The sequence below is a fragment of the Lytechinus pictus genome, chromosome 5 (genome assembly GCF_037042905.1).
Source record: "Lytechinus pictus isolate F3 Inbred chromosome 5, Lp3.0, whole genome shotgun sequence".
Taxonomy (NCBI): domain Eukaryota; kingdom Metazoa; phylum Echinodermata; class Echinoidea; order Temnopleuroida; family Toxopneustidae; genus Lytechinus; species Lytechinus pictus.
The window spans coordinates 39,362,252-39,386,139 of NC_087249.1; the positions used below are offsets into that span (position 1 = coordinate 39,362,252).

The following is a 23,888-nucleotide window of genomic DNA, read 5'->3' on the forward strand; positions in this document are numbered from 1 at the left end:
ACTTCCACTGCCTGGCTCTATATAGATGCACTGCTGTTTATGCATTTTCTTGGTGCACAAAAGGACTGGAAAATTAGTACAGGATTTATTGTAAAACGTATGTATACATGTTTATTAATGAAGTAAGTGATTAATGCTTACCAAGTCTGCAAAATCGGCTGCTTCTAATTCACTAAGGCTGCAATCAACATTGAGCTGGAAAAATGTTAAAAGATTGAATACACGCTATCAATCAGTATAAATATGTCAGCTGAACATTTTTTGTTAACCAAATCATTGAATTCAATAGGTGCTAAGATAGCTTAAAATGGATAAATTAAAAAATATTATAATTATTATTATGGATTATTTCCTGTGATCTAGAAATTTGTTGGGCCATTTTACCTACATGTATGAATGAAAGCCATCTATCTATCTATCTATCTATCTATCTATCTATCTATCTATCTATCTATCTATCTATCTATCTATCTATCTATCTATCTATCTATCTATCTATCTATCTATCTATCTATCTATCTATCTATCTTTTCTATTTACCTAGCTAGCTATCAATTCATCAATCAAATGTATTGATCCAGGTGATCTGTTGATCAAAACTATTAATCCATTAATCGAGCTATCCCTCCACTGATCCAACTATTGATAGATTAATCCATCTGTCAATATATTGATCATTAATCCATCTAGCTATCCATTTATCGATCAATCTATCCATCTATTGACCATCCGTCCGTCCGTACATCCATCCACTTTCCCATCCATATCATACCTTATCTTGATCTGGTAGATTAAGCCACCTAACTCCAGGAAGCATCTGAATGAAGATGTCTTCTTTCCTATTCTTCCTCGGTTCTAACTGAATCCTATCTACCAGAGCTTGATGGAAGAGAAGGGCTAACAGGTGGTCTAGTCTAGAGTGGTTCCTGGTCTCCGAAAATGCCCTTTACAGAAAAACAAACATTACAGAGTAAATTGCCATTTGGACTACACCCACTTTGTCTTTTTTTCCATTTGGTCTCATCCCACATGGTGTAATCCTAGTTCGTCTGCAACCAGTTCATTTCCTAACTAATTTGTCTAATTGACATTTAGCCCAAATACCTATTCATTAAATTTCTCTGTATTTCATCTTATAACCACTATCTCAGCTCAAGCTTAAGCTGGAGTAATAATATTTGCATTCTGTATATCCTGTGCAATAGGTGCTACGTAAATTCAGCTACTATCGTCATCATTCATAACTACATTTCTAAAGCACAAATATCCATTTCAGAGACGGGGTGCAGCAGCAAATAATGCTCTCTCACCCCATGTTCTTTTGGTCCGAGCTCTTTAAATTTGATGGAATTACATGAACGTAGACCGGGATGTGTTGTCGAAAAGGGATGAATGAGGAAATTTTCTAAGGTTATGAAGTTAACAGTAGGTAAGCAGCATTGTTTTTATAATGAATGCATTGTTCTACAGGAAGCCAATGATTTGCATGTATCATAATTCCACAGTTTCTATCGAAATGTTATAATTGATAGAACAAGAACCTCCTTACCTGTTGAGTGAAAGGAACATGAAGTTGAGAAGCCTTGCCAGCTGCTGGACCATACATTGCACTGTGTGTTTGGAAGCACACCGAGCCGGCAGGGCGAGGACCAGTAACTCCGAACCACATTTATGGTAGCCTACATGGACCAACTCATCACCGACTTCAAGAGATGTACTGTGAATACACAACATACAAGAGAAGAAATACAGTGAATCTTGTATCAAGACTGCCAAGTGAGATAAGAAAAAAAAAAGTATTCATAAAGTCAAGAGGAACCAAATTTTGTGGTCTTCACAGATGGGTGGTCCCTAGTTTGGTGTTCAAACCCTTCACTCAAGGAAAATGGTCTGAATATGCAGCCTAAGGTCTCTGCCAATGACTTGTGTATAGAAGGCCCCTCACACAGGGAGTTGTATTTGAGTCTTACGTGAAGACACACTTGTTGATCAGTTTCAATCAGGGTCTGTTCATGCAGACTAGGTGGTCACTAAAGCAGTTGGATAAATGTGTACTGTAATTTTTAAAAGAAAAATAGAATTATCTCTTCAATACATCAAGTCTAGAAACCTACAATACGTACACAAACAAGGACATATTCTTAACTAAAAAGTGAAGATGGGCGACGCAGCAAATACAGCGGGAGCTATTCATGTTGCGGATACATAGTGCAAAATGTTGGACTATTAGGGTTATTTTTTATCTCGAAACAATAACCATATTGACTCTGTGTAACAGATTACATATCTCAAAGAACTTTTAATGAATTCAACAGTGTCCCACATGACCTTATCTGTGTTGGTGATTAGATTTCATAATTTCTTGAAGTTATATTTAAAACCTTGGATATAGGCATTTGAATTTAATCAATTTGACTTCTCATGAGGAATTCTGAACAGCATTTAAACTTTCTTAAAAGTACATCCAAATCTAAGATATTAAAGACTTTCTCCTTAAATTATTGTTTGCTGCAACAAGACTAGTTTTAATAGATTTACGGATGAATTATTACCATGTTATTTTGCTGCCGGTGATGTTCATGAGCATATCACCTAGAGTAATGAACAGACCGTTAATGTCCTTGAATTTGGTTGATGCTTTGGAAGATGGGTACTTGTACAACACCTCCTATTAAAGAAAATAGGTGAAAACAAGAAATAAGAAGAAAAAAAGGAAACAGTATGAATAAACAAGCAAGAACAAGTCAAAGAATAAAAGATATCGAAGTTGGATTTTACCTTCATTCTCACAAAGTATCCTCTTCTGTTAAAAAAACCCAAATCAGTGGCCTTATATCAGGTTGCTCTTTTATATCCTGTCTTCTCTGTCTATCTCTCCTTCAATCCTCCCATTGAACAGCATAGGAAATATATTCATGAGGGCAATATGACAGCCCTTACTTCCTCAAGCAGAATGCTCAGAGGTGACTATCTTTTTTGAAGTTGCCCCCAAAACTGCCACAAACGATATGCAAGAATAATTAGAAAATCCATATATGCTAAATTTGAATATGATCTTATAATTGTCCATTGCAAAAAAGTGGCCTTTGAAATGAAAGAGCCTCCCCCCAAATTAAAGCATTTGTTTAAATTTGAGAACAAAAATAGAACTGGAAACAAAATAATATAATTTCTTAACCTGCTCCCACTTTGCTTTATCATTCTAAATCCTCTCCCCTCCCCCGTTCCCCTCTCTTATCCTCCCTACCCCCTCTTTTCCCTTAGTCCCACTTTCCTCCTCTTGTATTTTCCACACAATATTGAAGAGTGTGACAATCTATATTCCACTACATATCCCACAACGTAAACACAAGCATACATGTATACACACCAACATGGTATTTACCTGCGCATCATCATTATCCGAATCCCTAACCAGAGTGAGGTACATAATAGCACATGGTACATCATCCTGGGGATTCCCCTCCTGGGGATTTCCCTTGCTCTCTTCCTGCTGTTTACTTGCTGTCTCAGCTATGTTGTTGAGCATCTTCACCAGGGTTCCATTGGGGGGCTGGCATACCATGGGGGAGGGGCTCTGTCCATTGCTCCATGAGGGTGCTCTCTCCACTGATAACCTAACCTGGAGATTAAGAATACATTTGTGTTTGTTTGTTTGTTCTTTCGTTCATTCATTTAATTCTTCATTCATTCATAAATTTATTCATCTATTAAATGAGTATTTATTCATTTAAAAGTTTATTTATTAAATTTATCTATTTAATTATTATGCATGCATGCCATAATGTCACAATAAAGATTGCATATAATACATAATGAACAAACAAAGGTGCACCAACTTGAGCTTATCAGGGAATAATTTTCCTGGTATCGCATCGCAATTTACTACACATTTTTTAAAGACTGCTATGCATGAAGTCTTTTGTATAGCATATTTTTACATATAGTGTAGGACTGTACATTACATGTACTTAGTTAAGAGTTTTTCTCTTATGACCAAACTGCTATTCAAATTAGTAAAGCAAAATTATTCCCTGCTTATAAAGCAAAGCATGATTGGTTGAAACACCTTTACACTTAATTGGTATCACTTATACCAGTAATTACATTTCCAATAGGGTAATTATGACAATTAATCATTATAAGAACATTGTATTGCTTCTTTGATTGCTCAGAAATACTTTTCAATTTACACTTTAATAACATTTGACACATCCAAAGTTCAATTTAATCACATCTGATGAAGATATCAACTATTTCATTATAAACAGAGTCGAAAACTCTGTCATAGAGGCCTACGTTACCATACATTGTATGACTGATGCGTGCAGATTAGAGTGAAATCATTCTCTCCCACTTTACAACTGAATGGGAAAATACATTGCTCTGAGGCTGTAAATAGAAATTTCATTATAACACTCCAGTGACCTTTACAGAAGAATCCACAAACACAATCATTACGCAAAGAGCGAATGAATTGCACTAAGCTGATGATGGAAGGATTATTCACCAGGAGTCAATAGACAATAATGCAGTTTTACATGTATATGATAAAAAGTCCAGTCATGTGCTGTAGTATACATGTATTTGAAATATGATGTATCATATAAAATGTACTCACAACAATGGAACTAATGCAAAAATGGGTCCATTTCATTTCTCGATTGATTTACGTAAAAATACACAACATGAAGGCCTACGTGCACATTGCAGAAAGGCAATGAGTACTTTTATGTAGAAACTACATCTACAATGTACAAGGTTTTATTGCACCATGGAGAGGGCAAGAGAGAGAAAGAGGGGAGCTGTTGTAAAGTGTGCTTTACAATGGCTCCCCTCTTTCTCTCTCTTGCTCTCTCCATCCTCTCTTCCAAACCTCGGAAGACACTTCAGAGAAATTGTTTTCAATTTAAGTGTACTGTATTTCCACATGTATGTTTTCATGTGTCTGTAGTAGTCACAGACCCTTGGTTTTCGCAATTCGCATAGGGCATAATCCAGAGTCTGAAGTAGTGAGACTGTATAGATTCACTATGTACTGTGGATGGATCTACACAGACAGAGCATTTGGCATCTAGTCTTGACTCTAGACCTGTTATTGGTTAAAGTGTATATATGAGTCTGTGCTTGCAGACTAAAAGGTCTCTTCTCTTGTGGTAAGAACCCCCCCCAAAAAAAAACACACACACACACCCACAGAATCATAAACACCCCCCAGCATGATCCTCCCCTACACAGTAATCCGGGGGGGGGGGGGGGGGGGCCACTTCCATTGACGAGTGGATACCATGCGCGACCAAGGGGTCTTGAAAAGCACCCTAAACACGTATTTTCCATATTCTGAAAATGCACCCCTTAACAAGTATTGGCATGTAAAACCCTACCCTTAACAAGTATTGGAAACAAATACTATTGGCAAGTATTCCCAGAACTGAGCCCCTAAACAAGTACAGCGATGTATTTTCCATATTCTGAAAAGGCACCCCTTAACAAGGATTGGAAACAAAACGATACTCTTAGCAAGTATTCCCTGAAATGATCCCCTAAACAAGTACAGAGATATTTTATTGTTATGTCACGCGTCCGTCGGTCGTCGGTTTTACCTTTAGACACCATTGTTTTGGTTTAGTACGGCCCCACCTTCCACACCTCGCGCAAATCGGACTCTAAACACATAGTGTTGGGGCAAAAAGGACATCCTTTATAAAACATTTTGGTTTAGTTTTCTCATCCCCGCATATTTGACCCTAAACACGTATATTTTTCTGAGCGAAATAGATACCCTTTTTTCAATATATTTGTGTTTTTGACACCCTTATCACGTTACGTACGTAACGTGCCCTATCTTGAAAAAGACATCCTTTTTACGTGTTTTTTTGGTCGCGCATGGTATCCACTCGTCAATGTAAGTGGCCCCCCCCGGGACAGTAATACACCCCAATCTCTCCCTCTTTTGCTCTCAACACAGCCACATACATGTAAATGCAGTCACTTAAAAAACCATGGTCTCAGGTAAAACAAATGTATCTTTCTCTATGTATACCAAGAGAGTTAATCTTTGAAAAAAATTGCAATTTGCAATTATACCACTTAGGCAGATAATTTGACACTGATATTACAATTTACTTTCAGGTCAGTGTGCACTTAGCTATTAATTAATGTATTAAAGTTGACATGAGCTTTATTATCTGACTAAATAAAGGGATGCAAACAATGAGCAGTCCACTTGGCCAAAGTTCTTAATGGTAATTACAAAGTACACAAAATGCAATAAGAGGATCAACAGACTTTAACAGCTAATTGACATTCTTTGGGATGCACACCTTCATTCTTGGTATTGGTAAATACTGGAATCATCATATAGAGTGCATACAGGTAGCATATCTCCCTAATTCAATTAATACATGTAGTTGTCCTGTGTTTCAGGAATCTGCATACAGTACTTTTATTAAGCATACAGGGCCCCGTCTTACAAAGAGTTACGATTGATCCAATCAATCGTAACTCTATGGAAATCCATCAGTGTCATAATTTTTTCAACATAAAAATCAGGGCGCGACAAACCCGCTTGCCCGGGGCAAGTGAAAATGACGGACGGGCAAGCATTTCACAAAGTCAATTGCCCGATCGGGCAAGTGGTTGTTTTGAAAATAAAATACTAAAATGTCAGTGATAATCACAACTATCTCTCATATATTGTCCAACCAGTCAAAAAACAGTGGAAACTGATGTAAAATCAGCGCCAAATACAGATAATTTGTCGCCAGGTACCTCGTTTGAGGAACCGTGCCATCTCATCTTACGTTCTATGTGCGCATGCGCTACTATCTTGCGCAATTTGCCGATGCAACCCCCCTCCAAAAAAAAAAAGAAAGGCAGAAGTGGCTAAAATTTCAAATTTGTAATCTTTAAATACATGAAATGGACCTCTATTTTCCATATTACCTTGGGATTGTTTTGATCTAGTTGGAAACAACCGAAAAAATGAAGAATATTCAACTCTTTCTTGACTCTGATTTTGATGATGTTACACTCGGTAAATGTTTTTTCTTATTGCTGTCCCACATGTAGACTTTCATGGTGTTGACCAAGTGTTAATGTTGCAACACCATGAAAGTCTACATGTGGGACCACAATATAAAAAATATTGACCGAGTGTAACATCATGATACGATGATGAAAAGACAAGAGAGAGGTGAATATTCTTAATTTTCTTGATAGTTTCCAACTAAATAAAAACAATTTCAAGGAAATATGGAAAATAAATGGCATGGATTTAAAGATACAAAATGTACAATTTTAGCCACTCCAGTTGGTGCACGGTGAAGGCTTTTTTTTCTTCTTTTTTTTACATCATAAAACGATCTTTTCCAGTGTCAAGAAAGAGCTGAATATTCTTCATTTTCTTAATAGTTTCCAACTAAATCAAAACAATTCCCAGGAAATGTGGCAAACAGATGACCATTCATGGATTTAAAGATGCAAAATAAGAAATTTCAGCAACTTTTGGGGAAGGTTTTTTTTTTTTTACCTTAAATGCCCATTTAGATCTACTAGTACTATAGCAAAAGTTTTTTTCTTGAAAATAAACGTAATAACTCAGGCCTACTTTGCTGAAAATATAGTTATAATTAATGTGTGTTCTTTACTGTACATGATTCTCAATTGTTTTTATTTTATATGACCTTCATAAATAATTGTACCGTCGTTAAAAAAATAATGAAAGAAAATTATTTGGGCAAGCAGTTTTTTCTATCGGGCAAGCAAATATTTTCATCACTTGCCCGACAGGGCAAGTGATGAAATTTTTTTTGTAGAGGCCTGTAAAATTGTTCAAAATGTCCTTTGTAAACAAAAGTGAACACATAAAATTGTCAAAAAAACAATGATTTTATGTAATTTACATCATATCTAGAAAAACATTTTGAACATTCATGCATTCTAGACGTTGACGTTGCTGGCCGTCCAGTTACGATTGATCGGATCATTATCAATAGAAACTCTTTGTAAGATGGGCCCCTGGACTGGTTTGAAAGGAGGTCTTTGATAAGTCACAGACCTTAATGTAACCCTAATAAGACTTGGGTATTTTGGATGCTGGAAAGACGAAAGGGGGGGGGGGGGGTGGGGGCTATAGGGTACCCTTTAAGATCACTTACGACTTGCACTTCACCCATGGCGTAATCTACAAAATTGAACTGTGTACATGTACCTACACTACACATGCAGTTTGATCTCGATAGTTAATGAGCGAGTGCAAGTGCCTTGACCACCCCCTCAGATCAGACCATAATGTGCATGTTGTAATTTCAAGAAGATACACCGACAGGGTCTGCTTCAGGTCGGTCTGAATGCACAGAATAATAATCAGGTATTTTAAGACCTGAACAAGTTCTCTTTACAATTCAAAGAGTATTCTTGGTGACGAAGATGGTCTGAATATGCCTACTGTATCCTACATGTACATTATTTGAAATGTAAATTTGACCATTTCGTAATGAGAAAGATCCTATTAAAGGCTCCGTCACATTGTTCCGTGCAAGCCTTGCGCGTGACTTACGGGCGACTATTTGGCAACCCACGGGATTGCCGCATTGACAGTATCTCACACAGTTACCATCAGAATCACACACAGGTCTGATTTGCATGTGATTGCCCGCAACTCATCCACAAAACTTGCACAGAGCGATGTGACAGGGCCTTTAACCCTAAAAGGACTGGGCTATTTGAGATGTATTGAGGACTGGGGGGGAGGGCCATGATGGCCCACCCTTCTGATCTTCGCCGCCGTTCGTGCGATTGCGCCGAAATTTGGCACGCGCATTCTTTACCACATACACTACAGGCTGGTGTAAAAAAAAAATCTGAAAATAATTATTTTTTTATTCATTATGAATAAAATATGCAAATTTATTAAAGAAAAACATTATTTGCATATTTAGACCCAATTTCACTTCAAATTTTCTTCTTTTTTTTTGCAGATGTCATCTTTGTAATTGAATTAAAAGGTTTCCACAAAGAAAAATTGTGAAAGCCAATTTTTTCCTTATGTATTTCTTTGTTTTTTAAATTTCTTATGTATTTCTCTGTTTTTTCATCTTCTGTTACTCATTGTTTTTTTCAATGGAAATTATTACAGACCATTTAACAACTAAATTTAACCCTAAATTGATTAAGCAAACCAATTAGAACGAAAAATAATCACCCTTTTGTGAATTTCATCTCCCATAGACTTTGTACACAAAGTATAAAAATTAGCCATTTTTGGCATGACATTGTCTCGTAAAAGTCATGTGACGTGGCGATGCTATACCCGTATGTCGCGAATTTGGTCTCAAAAGTTGCGCGAGACTTCAAAAAAAAAATCATAACATTTTGCGGCACTATCTTGTCGTGTTTCGGAAATATCGCATGAAGCGTCGAGGGGGGGGGGGGGGCCATGATGGTCTCCCCCAGTCCTTTAGGGTTAAGATAGGTACATGTTGTGATGGACTAGACCAAGTGGTAATAGACAGAGTGGCTGTAGACCTTACTTACCTGTTTGACAGGTTCCATAGAGTTGAGTACCGCTTCAGCTGAGGAGTAGGATACAGGTACGCCATTGATAGCAGAGATTACATCACCTGCAATGGAAGTAGACACAGATCATAAACTGTATTAGGATTTTATTCGAGAGCTGCTATAGAGTCTGCACGTGTAGACCAGTGAACTTTGTCAACTTGACACAATACTTTCAGCATAGGAAATACATGAGGTCAACACACGATTTCACCCTCATGACTGCCCAAATTGCCACAAAATTCTCCCCAAAATACATCATGATATCCATCGAGACAAAAGACATATCCCCCAAGACAAAAAACATAATACAGGGAAATGAATAGCTAAGCACTGTCTCCCGATCCTCTGTGCCAAGATGTAGCAAAATTTTATTCTCATACGGGCCTAAATTTGCAAAATTAAAAAAATGAATACTGATAATTTACAGCCATCCAAGGATTAACAACAAATGGATGATTATCAGAACCATGTCTCACTTGTACTTTCATTCTGTATAGACCTACTTGCGCATGTACATGTAGGCCTACAGAATGGGTGAAGTCTCACCTGGGCAGACAAGTTTTAATCTTGCAAATAAAATCTTTTGTAAATATGATTTTTGATGATTTATTTCAATAAAAACTTAAAACAAGTGGAACGCCTCAGGCAGTCTCGCCTGCATTACGCCATTCAATATAGCAGCAGTACTGATTTTGAAAAACAACTATTGAATAGTTATTTACAAAAACACCTCCACAATTCATATGATAATAAAAAATTTATTGACCCTAAATAACCTTTGACCTTGGTCATGTGACCTGAATCTCAAGCAGGATGTTCAATGATACTTGATTACTCTAATCTCTAAGTTTCATGAACTAGATCTTCAACTTTCAAAGTTATGATGGCAATTCAGCAAATACCTCAAACATGGCCAAATTCATTGACCTTTAGCCATGTGACCTGAAATTTGCACAGGATGTTTGCTGATACTTGATTGCTCATATATCCAAGTTTCATTAACTAGATAAAACACTCAAAGTTATAATGGCAGTTCATCTAATTCCCCCAACATAATCTAAGTTCATTTACCCTAAATGACCTTTGACCTTGGTCATGAGACCTGAAACTCACAAAGGATGTTCAGTGATACTTGATTCCTCTTTTGTCCAAGTTTCATGAACCAGATCCATAAACTTTCAAAGTTATGATGGAAATCAACAAATACCCCCAACATGGCCAAAGTTCATTGACCCTAAATGACCTTTGACCTTGGTCATGTGACATGAAACTCACAAAGGATGTTCAGTGATACTTGATTACTCTTAGGCCAAGTTTCATTAACCAGATCCATAAACTTTCAAAGTTATGATGATAATCAACAAATACCCCCAACATGGCCAAAGTTTATTGACCCTAAATGAGCTTTGACCTTGGTCATGTGACCTGAAACTCACGCAGGGTGTTCAGTAATAGTTGATCAACCCTATGTTCAAGTTTCATGAACTATGCCCGTATACTTTCTAAGTTATGATGACATTTCAAAAACTTAACATTCGGTTAAGATTTGATGTTGATGACGCCGCCGCCGTCGGAAAAGCGGTGCCTATAGTCTCGCTCTGCTATGCACACGAGACAAAAATGAAAAAAAAACCCTCTAGGGACATTGATTTTCCATTACGTAGCATAGTTGCATACAATACGCAAATATACATATAGGCCTACAGCACAGGATGAGTTTATTTTTTTGGTACTGGGTTTGGCTCAGAAAGATATACTTCCTTTTGTAAAGCTGAAATTCAAACAGACTGACGAATCCCTATCCAAAAAACAAACTCAACCATAACAGCCTTTATGATTTATAAAGGAGTCCCTGGCCTGTCTAACTCCTTATTGTACCAATTTCACAATTGTGTAGGGCCATGCAAATGTACATGTACATGTAGGGTGTTGACACATACATGTATGACTACTGTACAGTGCTGTACATGTGTGAACTGAACAGTTTCATGTACAAATACAATGTAGGCTTGCCGGGATGAGACTAAGCTTTTGTTGTGAAGGTTGTTTGGTTTTAAGATGATGGTTTCAAAGTATACAAAATGTACAGTCAAGATGTGGTACAGTACATTATTCGTGTTAGTACATGTAGAAAACGTTACTGGTAAATTGTAATGAATGAAAACAAAATAATAAAATATAACATTGGATGAAAATGAAACCAAAATAAACTTGTATAAAACAATGATTAAAAAAAAAAAAAAAAGTGAAAAAAGCCCCCAGTGAATAGATAAAATTCAAGCAAACAAACAAACAAATACAAAAACAATGAAAGAAGAATAAAGTAATGAGTAATGACATAATTTGAAACATGTACCCTCAAATCATTGCTACATATGCTGTAGGCCTACATTATGAAGAGCTCTGCTATTGAAAGTTTATTGCAATAAAAAAAAATTAAAAGCTACAAGAAATGATGATAATCAATGGAACTACTGTATGTATATTGTTTCATTGCAGTCTCACTTTTATTGCCAATATTTCATGGTAGGCAGAACTACATCGGATAGGACAAAGGGGTACCCAGCCTTACTTTAAACCAATATGAATCAAATATAGAGAGTAAAATTTTGAATTGAAGATTTTAATTATAGCACAGAAATTCACCAATACAGATCAAAACAAATCCATTATTTCGGTGAAACAGCTGCAAGCATGTCATCATGACTTTGCTGAGAAGGGTATACACACATGTATTTACAGAATCAGGGGCAGCGAAATGATTCTGAAAGTGGGGGGAGGGGGCTGAAGCCCACCCTGCCCCCTTGGTTCCGGGGCCCCTGTACATGTACATTGGTTACTGGAGGCCGGATCTCGTCCTAGTTATCTGTGTTAAAATTGATCATTTTTGGATGCCTGGACCAAACAGTTGGATGCCGGTGTGTCTTGACTATCTGTCACTGGGGCCCGTTTCAGAAAAAGTTGCTTTTAAACACAAGTCAAGAAATCAAGCGCAAGTCTCTAATTTAATACGCGCATTTAACTGGTTGAAAATTAAGTTGCGTTTGATTGCAAATATTTCTGCGTCGGTACCCAGACCTACCTATTTTTTGGAATGAAATTTTCATTCTGTGATCCCCAAAATGTATTTCCCCCAAACCTTTATAATACAATACTAATGTACAATATATCTGCACTACAAATGCAGATATATGTACAGTGTATGACTAGAATAAAACAAATTGTAAGTTGTTCACTTCAAATGACTTTTGAACTTTGAAATTTGAGGCACTTAATGATATTCAATAACTATCTTTAAATACTTTTGATATAATGAACAAAATATCATTTTCTAATCAAAGCCTTATTGATCTTGAATGAACTTTGACCTGTTCCAGTGACAAAGAATTACTGATACCATATTCTAATTTTACAGAATTTGAAAATTTGTAAAATTCTTAATCTTTAGCTTCGACTTAAGTTTGATGTTGATACCTACATGTACAATGGAAGCAAGGACAAAGTTTGTTAACCCCAGATGACCTTGATGATATTGATGATATAACCTGAAACTCCTGCTGAATGTTTAGTGACACTTAAATTTGTCCAAGATTCAGTTTAAAAGTTACATGTATGATAACATTTTAAAAACTTCAGGACTTGATATTGATGACATCATTGTCCGTTGTTCGAAAAGATTTGCATATGCCTCACTTCCGCTAGGCAGGCAAGAAGACAAACATGGGACAAGAGCAGATACCACAAAATTCTCATTTCATTTGTGTTTCACACAGAGGTGTATCTTCATGATATACATGTAGATACTATTACTTTCTAAAATATAGTAATGCTTAGAATCTATGTGTGACTGTAGGATTAATTTATGTCAGTAAAAAAGGCTACATATCATCCATAATGAGACAAATGCCAACATTTTTGTTCTTTTACATTTTCATGACATAATAATATGAGAACTCAATCTGGGAGTACATGTCTGGGTAGAACGAATTCAGCCAGCAAGATTTCGCTGCTGAATCAGAGAGACCCATTATCGATCTGGGAAGTTATCCCTTGAGTGACACATCATCATAGAAAGGGGGATGCCCATGATACGGGGAATCCCCTCCTACCAAATGATGTAATCACCAAGAGTGTCCATCAGAATCACATGAATAGTAGTCTATGGAAGACTGGTGAAACTGATGTCATGACTTCCAATAACTTGAAGTTTCACAGAATTTCAACACTATCTTTAAAGTTTATATTTTGGTTGAGTATCTGATGTTGATACCTCTACATGGGCAAAGTTTATTGACCTCAAATGACCTTCGACCTTCACCAAGTAATCTTCGTAAACATGTTTTTGGTTACCGTCAGAACGCGAAATCTTCAAGTATTATGACCTACACATACATGACCTTTGATCTCATCATCCTCTATTAAAAGGCATCTCAAACAATCACCGTTCTGTACGTGCATACATGACCGAAGGTATTGCGAGAATGAAACAAATTATGGAAGTTAAAAAGGGCAATTCCATAAAATGATCAACCTTTTTGTACGTCCGACCCCCATTTTTCTCAAGTTCTACTTCACTTCATAAACTGACCAAGTCACGGTCCTTTGATAACATTACAGACTGTTAAAAGAACAAGAAATCAGTGACAGAATATTTCATTAAGGTCCCATATATAGGGGGTCGGAAGTAAATATTTTATGGAATTGCCCAAAAACAAGAAAAAAAGAAAGAACAAAAAATTTAACAAAACGATTCTTTGGAATCATTTTGCACACTTACCAATATCAATCTGGGCTGATTTAATTGCAGCACCTTGAGGCAGCAATCCCCTCACCATCAACCTATCATCCATGTGCATAGGCCCTCCATTCTTGTGCTCTCGTCCGTTCCCCATGACACTACTTGAGTCCGTCCCTCCTTTACCAGGGACAATCCCTAACCACCCTTGGAGTCTGATACTCAGTGTGTCATTTGGGCTTCTTGGAAGCGACGTCCCGATCTTCAGAATCACTTCCTTGATGGGCGTGCCCTCGCTGGACTGCGACCCTGGAGACGGCCTCCGCAGCTTGTGGTTGCTGCCGGGAGGAGTCCTTGTGAAGAACCGACTGCCGTTGGGAGAGGACTGAGGGGTGGAGTCTCTGCTCCTTGAAACTTTGAGAACCTTCTGTAGTTGAGCGATGCCTTTCCGGTTGGTTTTTCCAGGAGTCGTGTCCTTTGGCGTGGCAGGGTTTACATGCTCTAGAGGTGATGTCACCGGCTTTCCTGCCTCAAGGTAGAACAGTTCTCCAGAGTCCTTGTGAACCGAGCTACTCCAGGCTGGTTCCAATCCACTAAACCAGCAAATTAAAAAAAAGAGAGAATGTAGCCAGTTACTACTAGGGAACATTGCCTTGGTCTAATAAATCAGGATGAGGTGTGCTAGATGCTTACATGTATGTCATGAGTTTGTGATTATTAGACCCAGGGAAAAACTTACATGGGGGCTAAGGGCAATTTTGCCCCCAATATGCTTTTAAAAAAGCACTGGAAACTAAAAGAGCCCTGGAAAATCACAATTCATTTCCACATTAAAAGCTTATAGTCCAGTCAATCTAGCCAGAATAGGGGGGTAACCCACCACTAATTGCAACACGAGATATTCCACTGAAATTCTTTCCAGGAAGGTCCCTTAAACAACATACTAAAAGTCCCAAGAAATCCAAGCAGTGGAAATTTATGAAATTTGCATATTATGCAAATTAGCCATGAAAAATTAGAAAAAGAAGGGAAATGATCCAAAGATTACAAATTAAATGTCCAAAACAATTTAATTTGAATGGAAGTTCATGATAAATAACTGAATTCAATGTTTTTAATCAAAAGTGCAAAAATTTCTATCTCATTTGCATATTATGCAAATAAGCATCCTAATATGGAAAAAATGTCAAGATATTGTTATTTTTCTCATATAGACTGCTTGAAAACATTTCATTAATGTTGAAATTAATATGCTACTATATCACTAAGCATGAGAATTCATCCCAATGCCTGAAAATTAATTTGCATATTATGCAAATTAGCCATTGAAAAAAATAGAAAATGAGGAAATTAATCCAAAGATTACAAATTAAATGTCCACAGCAAGTAATTTTGAACAAAAGTTCATGATGAATAAATAAGTTCAATGTCTTTATTTAAAAAAGCTAGCAAATCTGCCTCATTTGCATATTATGTAAATAAGTATCCTTATATGGAAAATGTCAAGAAATTTTGATTTTTATCACATTGACTGCAGTGAAAACATTTCAGTTTTTCAAATTAATATGTTGCTATCACTAAGCATTCAAATATATCCTAATATGATTTATATTCAAGGAAAAATACTGGAAATATGTTCTTCGCTTCCTAAGCGTTAGTCTGACAAGATGATGGGATTGGCAAGAACAAAGCACAGTATTTGAATTGGTGTGTAGTTTGTTAGAGTCGACAACCCTTTCTTAATATATGGATGGGAACGACTTAAACTTTCTTGAAATTTCACCGCATAAACATGATAAAGGGAGGCCAGGAAAAGCAAACTTATGGCAGGTAAGAACTGATGAGTAGTCTCATTAAGAAGTGCAGCAGAGATTCCGTCTGGCCTAGTAGCTTCGTGCAGGTTGTTTTCTTTAACAATTTCTTCAGTAGTCTGGCTACTATGGCACGCTTATAGGGAATCAGTTAAATATATATTTCACTTGAAAAAAATATGTTTGACTAAACAATATGTTATCTGGCCATATCTGGGTCAGGACTGGGTCCCAGGACTTCAGCGTCATCATCACCATGATCAGTGGTGAATACTAAGACTAAAAATCTTTGCCTTCCTTTAATAGTTATATTCCAATGTAGTCATAGCTAATGATATTAAGGGCTTCCAACATGCTAATTGTTACAGCCTGGATCATTGTCAATCCGGTCAACAAATTATGTATTATAGGCTTGTCTACAAACCCTCTTATGGTCCTCTTTAATGCATTGTAGCAATTCTGAGCTTTACGTTAGTGATGCTTTTGGAGCTCTCAAATGTGCAAGCCTTCCTAGCCTTTCTCTAAAACTCTTGACATCTTCCGACACAACTTATGTCCATTGTCTCATTGAGGCAACTTGTGTCGGAAGAAGACATGGTTAACGGTGTGTTCTTGTTAAAGTCCTCTTGATTGGCATTCAGTCTCCTATGCTCGACTTGTCGGATTTCAGTACAGAGAGTTGTATGATTGTCCAAAGTACAACTGCATGACACGATTAAAGTCAGCATTCCTCCAGAAGAACATCCTTAGTCGTACCATAAAATGTTTATTCCTCTGGATAACCTCACAGTATACCCATGAGTAGCACATTGTGGCAAGTGGAAGTGTTACACACTGTCTAATCAATGTTGGATGGTATTTGATGGTGATGTTAAGGGTGTTCCATTATGTTGTGTCCTCTTGTTGGAAAGGCAATAATCTGGCTTAGTCCTCCATCTGGTTTGTTCATTGTCTCACTGAGGAATTTCTGTTTACCATAAATATCAGGAAATTAATATTATTATTTGCATACGACTTACTGAGAAACTATAGCTTTAATATTTGGAGATGGTTGCCATAGGAGATTTATCAAAGAGGAAAGAACAGAAAATGGATGCTTCATCACGAAGCAGCAACTGGATTCTGCAAGAACGTCTAATCACGATTCCTGTATCTGAGAAAGATGCCTATAATGCACTTTGAGCCTTCATCATGAATTCATGAATGGCTTTCATGTCGCTCGTATAGGCAAATGCCCATTGTTACTCTTATTAAGCATGCCCAGAGATCTTGTGATCCAAGCAAGTACTCATATTCACCACCAAGACAAGTGATGATGATGATGATGGGTTCTTGTAAAGCGCCGGTATCCGCCTCAGCTGGGCGCTCATGGCGCTTGCTCAAAAATAGGAAATATCTCACAAATTTCAATGTCTTCAAACAGTGCTTAGGATCATCATTCAGTTCAAGTACTGTCCTAGTAATGCTACAATTGAGTTATTCTTGTCTTGGGATAATGTTGGAGTGGGGAACAGAAAGGTCTTCAGGTAAGACTCAAAAGTTGATTGGGTCTCTGCTCTCCTGATAAATTGGGGAAGGCTATTCCACAGCTTTGGTCCAGAGATGTAGAAGGCTCTGTCACCCCAGGTTGTGTGGCTGAGAGATTCCCTCAGCAATGCTTGAGCTGCTGATCTGAGACTGCGTGTTGGTTTATGCTGAGATAAGAGCTCTGATATGTAGGGTGGAGATTTATCGTTAAGCGCTTTAAATACAAGGACCCCAAGTTTATAAGCTAACAAATATTCGAAGCTAATGGGCTTTTCTTTGTACGGGTGTGACATCTTGTGCTGATCACTTGGCAATCCAGGAGTTGCTAGCGTGGACTATACTCGCAAGAAACGCAAAGTCTCTACAAAGTCAAGAAGAGAGCAAGACTTGGATGGAAATAATGAAGCATTCAAGCAGTGGGATCCATGTAGAATGGACTCATCATTGTACAATATGAGTGGGGTAACTGCTCGTGACAAAAATCAATATCAACCAAGCAAGAAGTGTAGGGAAGGTCATCATGGTTAATACACATAATCTACATGGAATTTTAGAGAAAAGTATAACTTATGTGTTTCCTTGAATATTTATAACATGTCGGATGCTTATTTGCATAATATGTAAATTACACTGCAGATATTAAGCTGATTATTAATGTGTTAGCCATTCTTAGTGATCGCATCATATTGATCTAGACTGAAATGTTTTCATAACTTTTTTGTGAGAAAAATCAAAATTTCTGGATTTTTTTCCATATAAAGATGCTCATATATATGCAAATGAGGTAGATTTATTTACGATTTTTATTTTTAAAAAAAATTGCAAAACTTATCATGGGCTTCAGTTCAATTCGTATTGATTTCTGCACTTGATTTCCAATATTTGGATTATTTTCCTTATTTGTAAATTATTATGGCTAATTTGCATAAAATGCAAATTTTGTGATTTTCCATATGCTTGTATATTTAAGGACTATTAATATGGTGTTTAGGAAACCTTCCTGTGAGGTATTGCCATATTCCAATTTCAATAGATAATCTACTTGCAATTTTTGAGGGATGTATCACCAGTATGTTTTCTTGAATATTTACAACATGTTAGATACTTTTATTTGCATAATATGCAAATTACACTACATACACTAAGCTGACTACAAATTTATTCAACGTCCTTAGTGATAGCAGCATGTAAATTCCAACATTAATGAAATTTTCAAGCAGACAATGAGAGAAAAATCACAATACCTTGACATTTTTCCATATTAGGATGCTTATTTGCATATTATTCAAATGAGGTAGATTTTTTTGCACTTTTGACAAAAAACATTGAAAAAGTTATTTATCATGAATTTTCGCTCAAATTGAATTGTTTTGGACACTCAATTTGTAATCTTTGGGCTATTTTCCCTATTTTTATAACTTTTTATGGCTAATTTGCATAATATGCAAATTTCATAAATTTCCACTGCTTGGATTTCTTGGGACTTTTAGTATGTTGTTTAGGGGACCTTCCTTGAAAGCATTGCAGTGGAATATCTCGTGTTGCAATTAGTGGTGGGTCAAACCCTATATTGACTGGACTATTATCCAATATTGCAGAATTAGGCATGAATCTCTCCAAAAATTTTTTTTTTGGCCAGATTACTGTAGTACAGGATGCAATAAAACTGTAGCTGTGTACCGTGCAGAAAACACATGGACATTTTTTTTTTTTTTGGGGGGGGGTGCCAATAAAGAATTAGCACACAAAAAATTGACGTTCTTCTATGGGAGTTTTAGCACACATAACAATGCCTTTTTTTAAATAGCTGATTAAAATTTCAAACTTAAAGCCAACAATACTCATGCTGGAGGTTTTGACATGGAGATCTACATGATAAACATGAATCTAGCTCAAAATTTTGTGTTTTCATACTAAAAAGTGTTTGGTTTTTACAGAGGTAAATTGTTATCTATTTCTCCCATTGTATGCACCCCTATAAAAGCAGACAATCAAGACAATTCAATTGACACCCCCTATCATCCTCCCACTTCCCCATCTCAAATCAAACATCTTTTTTCTTTAATAGCTGACGGCCTTTAATATCATGAAATTTGTCACCTCTCTCCTTGTGTGTGTGCACTCGTTGTGTACAAAGTCAATGGGAGTGGAAAGAAGTCACAATAGCTAGGGAAATAAACGGCAGTGAATGGACTGGTGACTGAAACCAGGATAATGGGCCAAGCTGACCTCAACCCCCCCCCCCCCACAAGACTGGTCCCCAACAAAAGTTACAACCTCATCATTATCCATTCTATCAGTCACAAATTCACAATCACATCAATCAGATTCCTGATTTAAGTCCCAGTCCAGTCACTACTGTTTATTTTGTCAGTGCTGGTGACTTCTTTCAACTCCCATTGACTTTGTACACAGCTCACAGCGAGTGCACATGATACAATGCACCGACACACACAAGAAGAGCTGACTTATTTCACGATAGGCCATAACCATAAGGCCCAGATTAACACATTCATTTTTGCAAATGCCCCCTCATTCTTGATTTCTTCAGCTCACTGCCCCTTCAACATTAAACTAGACAGTCTACACAGTACACTTCATTCTTCACATAGAGAAGCCAGTGGCGTGGCAAGCGTACCGCGCAGCCCCTAAACCCAGGGAGCTCAGGACTCGTCCGTGTAATACGAGGCGGACATATGCTCTCCAAAATGGGGTCGCAATAGCACTCAAAATAAAAGGGGAAAATATAAATCATACACTTACCTCGATTACCTAATACATGTAATGTGTATATGGATGAAGCTGAAATGAAGGTCTATCGTGAGACACAGAATCCCGACATCGAGGCACAAACTGGACCCTCAAAAAAGGAAAAGTTCTGTCTCGTTCGTTCTCCTTCTGTCAAAATTGAAAAAAAAATGGCCGATCGACACCGAGAACCAACGCGACAGAGCCTCAGAGGTCTAACTTTTCCTTTTGACAATTGAGGGTCCAGTTTGTGCCTCGATGACCATGTCAGGATTCTGTGTCTCACAATGACAATATTAATTATTTATACTATTTATAGTAGTGACACTAGTACTACTCCATAATAGAGGCAAGTCAGTGCATTATTTATAATTTCCCCTTTTATTCTGAGTGCTATTGGCTTGCGACCCCATTTTGGAGAGCATATGTCTGCCTCGTATTACACGGACGAGTACAAGTCCTGGGCTCCGGCCCGCAAAGCGGGCCGGAGCTCTCTGGGTTACGCAGCCCCCAGTCTTTCCCGTGCCCAACCGCCCCGCCTGGCTAGCCTGTTGACCTACTCATTATCGTCGCTGTATTCCACATCCGAAGCGGTGTCATGATCAACAACTATTTCTGGAGTTGGTAAATTGGGCTTTGATACAGATTCTCCTGAATACTTCACGCGAACATTTGCTCTTCTTTTGGAGCCGTCCATTGTTGATGACACTGTTCTAGATCGTCAACAATCTAGCTTTCGAAATGTTTGTTATTAATTATTTTTCACCCTCCTCAGCATCGCCATCTTGTTTACAAATACCTGTTTGGGAGCCATCAATAGATGGCGGCATACTACTTTGATGATTGGGCAGAGTTGAGGAGCCGTGGTCGGACCGGTGGTCTAAAGCGCCTGACTATTTTGAAAGCCCGAGGTTCGAACCCCAACCACGGCACCAATTTCCGTGAGCAGGGGCGTAGACAACGGGGGGGATGAGGGGGATGCATCCCCCCCACCTCACAAGGTGGGGGGGATGGCATGTACAATCATCCCCCCCAGGTTTTGGGGAATGATATTTGGTTACTTAATAAGTCATAATGATGATAATAATAGTAATAATAATAATGATAACAATTATAATATTAATAATAATAATAATTATGATGATGATAATAATAATCCTCATCATTATTGTAATTGTGTTTATTGTTATTAGCCGCATTCACACGGTGAAAGTCAATTCAGACGGTAAAAAAAAGAAAATCTTACAAGTATTTACTGGGCAGGAACGAAAAGAGGCGCAAGATATTTGGTTTCTATGACACAAATTTGCAAGACTACAAAAGTAAAACTGACTAAGAGACCGATATGTTTGTTTGTTGAGCCATGAATGCTCCTTAAGTAAGTTAACCAACTTACCGCATGTCTCTATTATCTGATTAGCAACTGTTAATCAAGCTGTTTTTGGTATGGGAATGAAGCAACAACTTTTTTCTTTTCATCGAGACTACTTTTCAGGCACGAACCGAGTACTAGCAATACCTTCTCATATATGATATGTATTATATTTATTTATTTATTTATTAGTTTATATCAGATTATATTACAGGTATATGATATTTATACATATATATATACATTATATGCATTTATTTATTTATTTATCTATATATTTATATACACGTTATTTTCTCAAGTCGGTTTTTATTGAAATACATGTGTGGTCTGGCCCACTCGTGTTATAGGCATTATCCATTGTGTGCAAAATGCATCAGCGCAATCTAAAACAGAATAGAAAATGAATGTGATACAACAGTATACATAATAATTCGTGACAGAGAGTACCATACTACTATCTTTATAACAAGTATTATTCAAACAAACATATATAATTATGTATAATCATGAATTGTTCAACTTCATGCTCCCACTATATGACTATTGTTACACTAATACTGATATCAGGACTGACTGGTATACATTAGTTTGTTGTTAAGCTTGCAGCAGCTACATCTTTTCTGTATTGTTAACTATTTATTTATTTTTGTTTTATTTAAGATGCACTTTGTTTTGTATTCATTTAAAGTATGTTGATTGATGCATGAAGACATAAGTTTGAAATGTTTAAAGAAGTTTGTTTCATGTAAAGCGCAGTGTGAATTTACCCTGTCTTGAAATGCGAGATAAAAGGAACCTATTAATATTAGCATTATTATTTGTATTAGTATTATTTTTTATTTGTATTATTATTATTATTATTATTATTACTATTATAAGACTGAGATCAAATAGAAGTAAATAATGCCCTAATTTGAAACGATGCAATGCCGTTATGGTTCCGATTTCTTCACAAACTTACAGAGCAGTATTGTTACTCCATGGATCATAGTGATACTGTTTATGTTTTTTGTATCTGTATGTTAATGAGCCGCCAGCCGATATCCATCTATGGATACTATGCCTGTTTCTTTGAGGTAAAAAAAAGCATAGTATGTACGTACTCATTATGCTTTATAATGAACAGACATATTGTTATTTGTTTGTTGTTTATGTGTTCTATTCACAAATGGCCACAGAGGCTGTTTTCATTCATAACCACATACCCATATCAAGACAACAAAGACTATACCTGCGTGTACACAGTTGACATTGGTTTTTTTTTCTGAAGAGGTGTAACAGCAAAATTCACAGAGATAAATAAATACGTAGTGTGGTTCAATATGCAATAATATGTGTCAGTCCATTCTGTATTCGTATGCCACGGTGTGTAGATCTTGTCGATGTATGTCTGTCCATTCAAGGCGTAGTATGTGTGTGGTGCGCGCACCCGTGTGTGTGTGTGAGGGTGAGTGTGTGTGTGTGTGCGTGCGTGCGCGCTTGTGTGTGTTATTTTACCTCATTAAGTATGCATCAGATTGCACGATTTCAAGTTCAAAATTGCAAAAGCTCCCTACCGTGGGAGGGGGGACACGGGGGCAAGTTTTGTATGTGCTAGTCAAGGGCGGAAATCTCTCCCAAAAGGTAGGGGGGACAAGGGGCTGGAAAATTTGACAAGCCAAAAAAAAAAAAAAGGTTATCACCCCAAATTTGAAGTCATTTCGACGAAAATAAATTTGACGAGCAAAAAAAAAAAAAAGGTTCTCATCCCAAAAGCAAGGTCATCCCGTCCCAAAATAATGCTTCATTTCGATTTTGAATGATGAATCATAAAAGACCAGAAATAGTAGGGGGGACATTTGATATTGTGTCCCCCCTACTATTTTCAGTAGGGGGGACACGTCCCCCTGGGATTTCCGCCCATGGTGCTAGTCTTTGCGTGGAGGCACACTTGTTGATCAAAGTTCCAATGAGGGTCTGTGCCTGCAGACTAGATAAAACATCCGACGAGTCCTTTTACGAAACGCTCCCCCTGAACATATGATGAACTAAAGTAAATTAGTGATCAACTAAAGTAAATCGTGATCACTAAAGTAAATATGTCTATCTCCTTTGGCAAAATATTAATAAGCAAAAGCCACCAGCTAATAAT

The 23,888-nt window shown here is 37.2% G+C and overlaps 1 protein-coding gene across 1 annotated transcript in view; it reads right to left on the bottom strand.

The window, feature by feature from the left end:
• Positions 1 to 21,279, bottom strand: part of LOC129261435 (protein inturned-like) — a 35,250-nt gene extending 13,971 nt beyond the window's left edge. The window contains exons 1-8 of the mRNA XM_064100357.1: positions 20,943 to 21,279; positions 14,339 to 14,889; positions 9,538 to 9,623; positions 3,386 to 3,622; positions 2,553 to 2,668; positions 1,550 to 1,717; positions 773 to 944; positions 142 to 195 (exon numbers count right to left, since the gene is read on the bottom strand). Coding sequence (XP_063956427.1) covers positions 142 to 195; positions 773 to 944; positions 1,550 to 1,717; positions 2,553 to 2,668; positions 3,386 to 3,622; positions 9,538 to 9,623; positions 14,339 to 14,889; positions 20,943 to 21,079 — 1,521 coding nt within the window. The 5' untranslated portion in view covers positions 21,080 to 21,279. The remainder of the gene's footprint in view (positions 1 to 141; positions 196 to 772; positions 945 to 1,549; positions 1,718 to 2,552; positions 2,669 to 3,385; positions 3,623 to 9,537; positions 9,624 to 14,338; positions 14,890 to 20,942) is intronic.
• Between the last annotated feature and the right edge of the window lie 2,609 nt (positions 21,280 to 23,888).